The sequence below is a fragment of the Cucurbita pepo genome, chromosome LG16, assembly GCF_002806865.2.
Source record: "Cucurbita pepo subsp. pepo cultivar mu-cu-16 chromosome LG16, ASM280686v2, whole genome shotgun sequence".
Lineage (NCBI taxonomy): Eukaryota > Viridiplantae > Streptophyta > Magnoliopsida > Cucurbitales > Cucurbitaceae > Cucurbita > Cucurbita pepo.
The window spans coordinates 830,372-831,282 of record NC_036653.1 but is presented as its reverse complement, the minus strand read 5'-3'; the positions used below and the strand labels follow the sequence as shown (position 1 = coordinate 831,282).

At 46.1% G+C, this 911-nt stretch overlaps 1 protein-coding gene across 1 annotated transcript in view; it reads right to left on the bottom strand.

The window, feature by feature from the left end:
* Window positions 1–105: 105 nt before the first annotated feature.
* The window catches only part of LOC111777624 (cytochrome P450 78A7), a 1,866-nt gene continuing 1,060 nt past the window's right edge, over window positions 106–911 (bottom strand). Inside the window, exon 2 of the mRNA XM_023657301.1 lies at window positions 106–867. Coding sequence (XP_023513069.1) covers window positions 259–867 — 609 coding nt within the window. The 3' untranslated portion in view covers window positions 106–258. The remainder of the gene's footprint in view (window positions 868–911) is intronic.

Sequence of the window (911 nt, the reverse complement as noted above, 5' to 3'; positions counted from 1 at the left end):
AAAAAAAAAAAAAAAAAAAAAAAAAAAAAAAAAAAAAAAAAAAAAAAAAAAAAAAAAAAAAAAAAAAAAAAAAAAAAAAAAAAAAAAGACTCCTTACAAGAGAGGTTAAAAAATGGAGTCTTTTTTTTCACTTAATAATAATTCCACAAACATACACATTCTAAACCCAAACCCTAACCATTGGGTTTAAACACAAAACGACAATGACAAAAATTAACCAAACAAAAAACATAAAGACACCCAAACAAACTCAAACACCTAAAATCCATTTCTTGTCACTGCCACCGCACTTAGAGGATGCTTCATCTCACACGAGAGCTTCAGCACCTCACTCAGCTCCACTGGGGCGGCTGGGTCCGGACCCCATTTGAAGTGATGGACCAGCTTAGCCACCCACAGTGTGACAGTCACCAGCCCCAGATTCTTCCCTGGGCACACCCTCCGCCCTGCTCCGAACGGCGCTAGTCGGAGGTCGCACCCTCTGATGTCCACCTCAGCACCCACGAACCTCCCTGGCTTGAACACGTGTGGATCTTCCCATACGTGGGGGTCGTGCGTTATGGCCCACATGTTGACCATGGCGGTTGTGTTCTCTGGGATAAGCATGCCGTTGCTTAGGTGGACATCCGACGAAGAGAGGCGGGCCCACGAGAGTAGTGGACCTGGTGGGTGTAGCCGCAGCGTCTCCTTCACCACCGCCTGTAAGTACGGCAGATTCGCCACGTCAGCGTCTGAGAGGTTACTTCCGTCCACAGCGGTGGCGATTTCCCTCGCGACTTCTCCCTGTATCTCCGGATGTAAAATTAACTCCGCCACCACCCACTCCGTCAGCAGCGCCGTCGTGTCCGTACCCCGGAAAATCATTTCCTTCACCTAAAATCAAAATAACCAAAAATAAGAAAAATAATAAG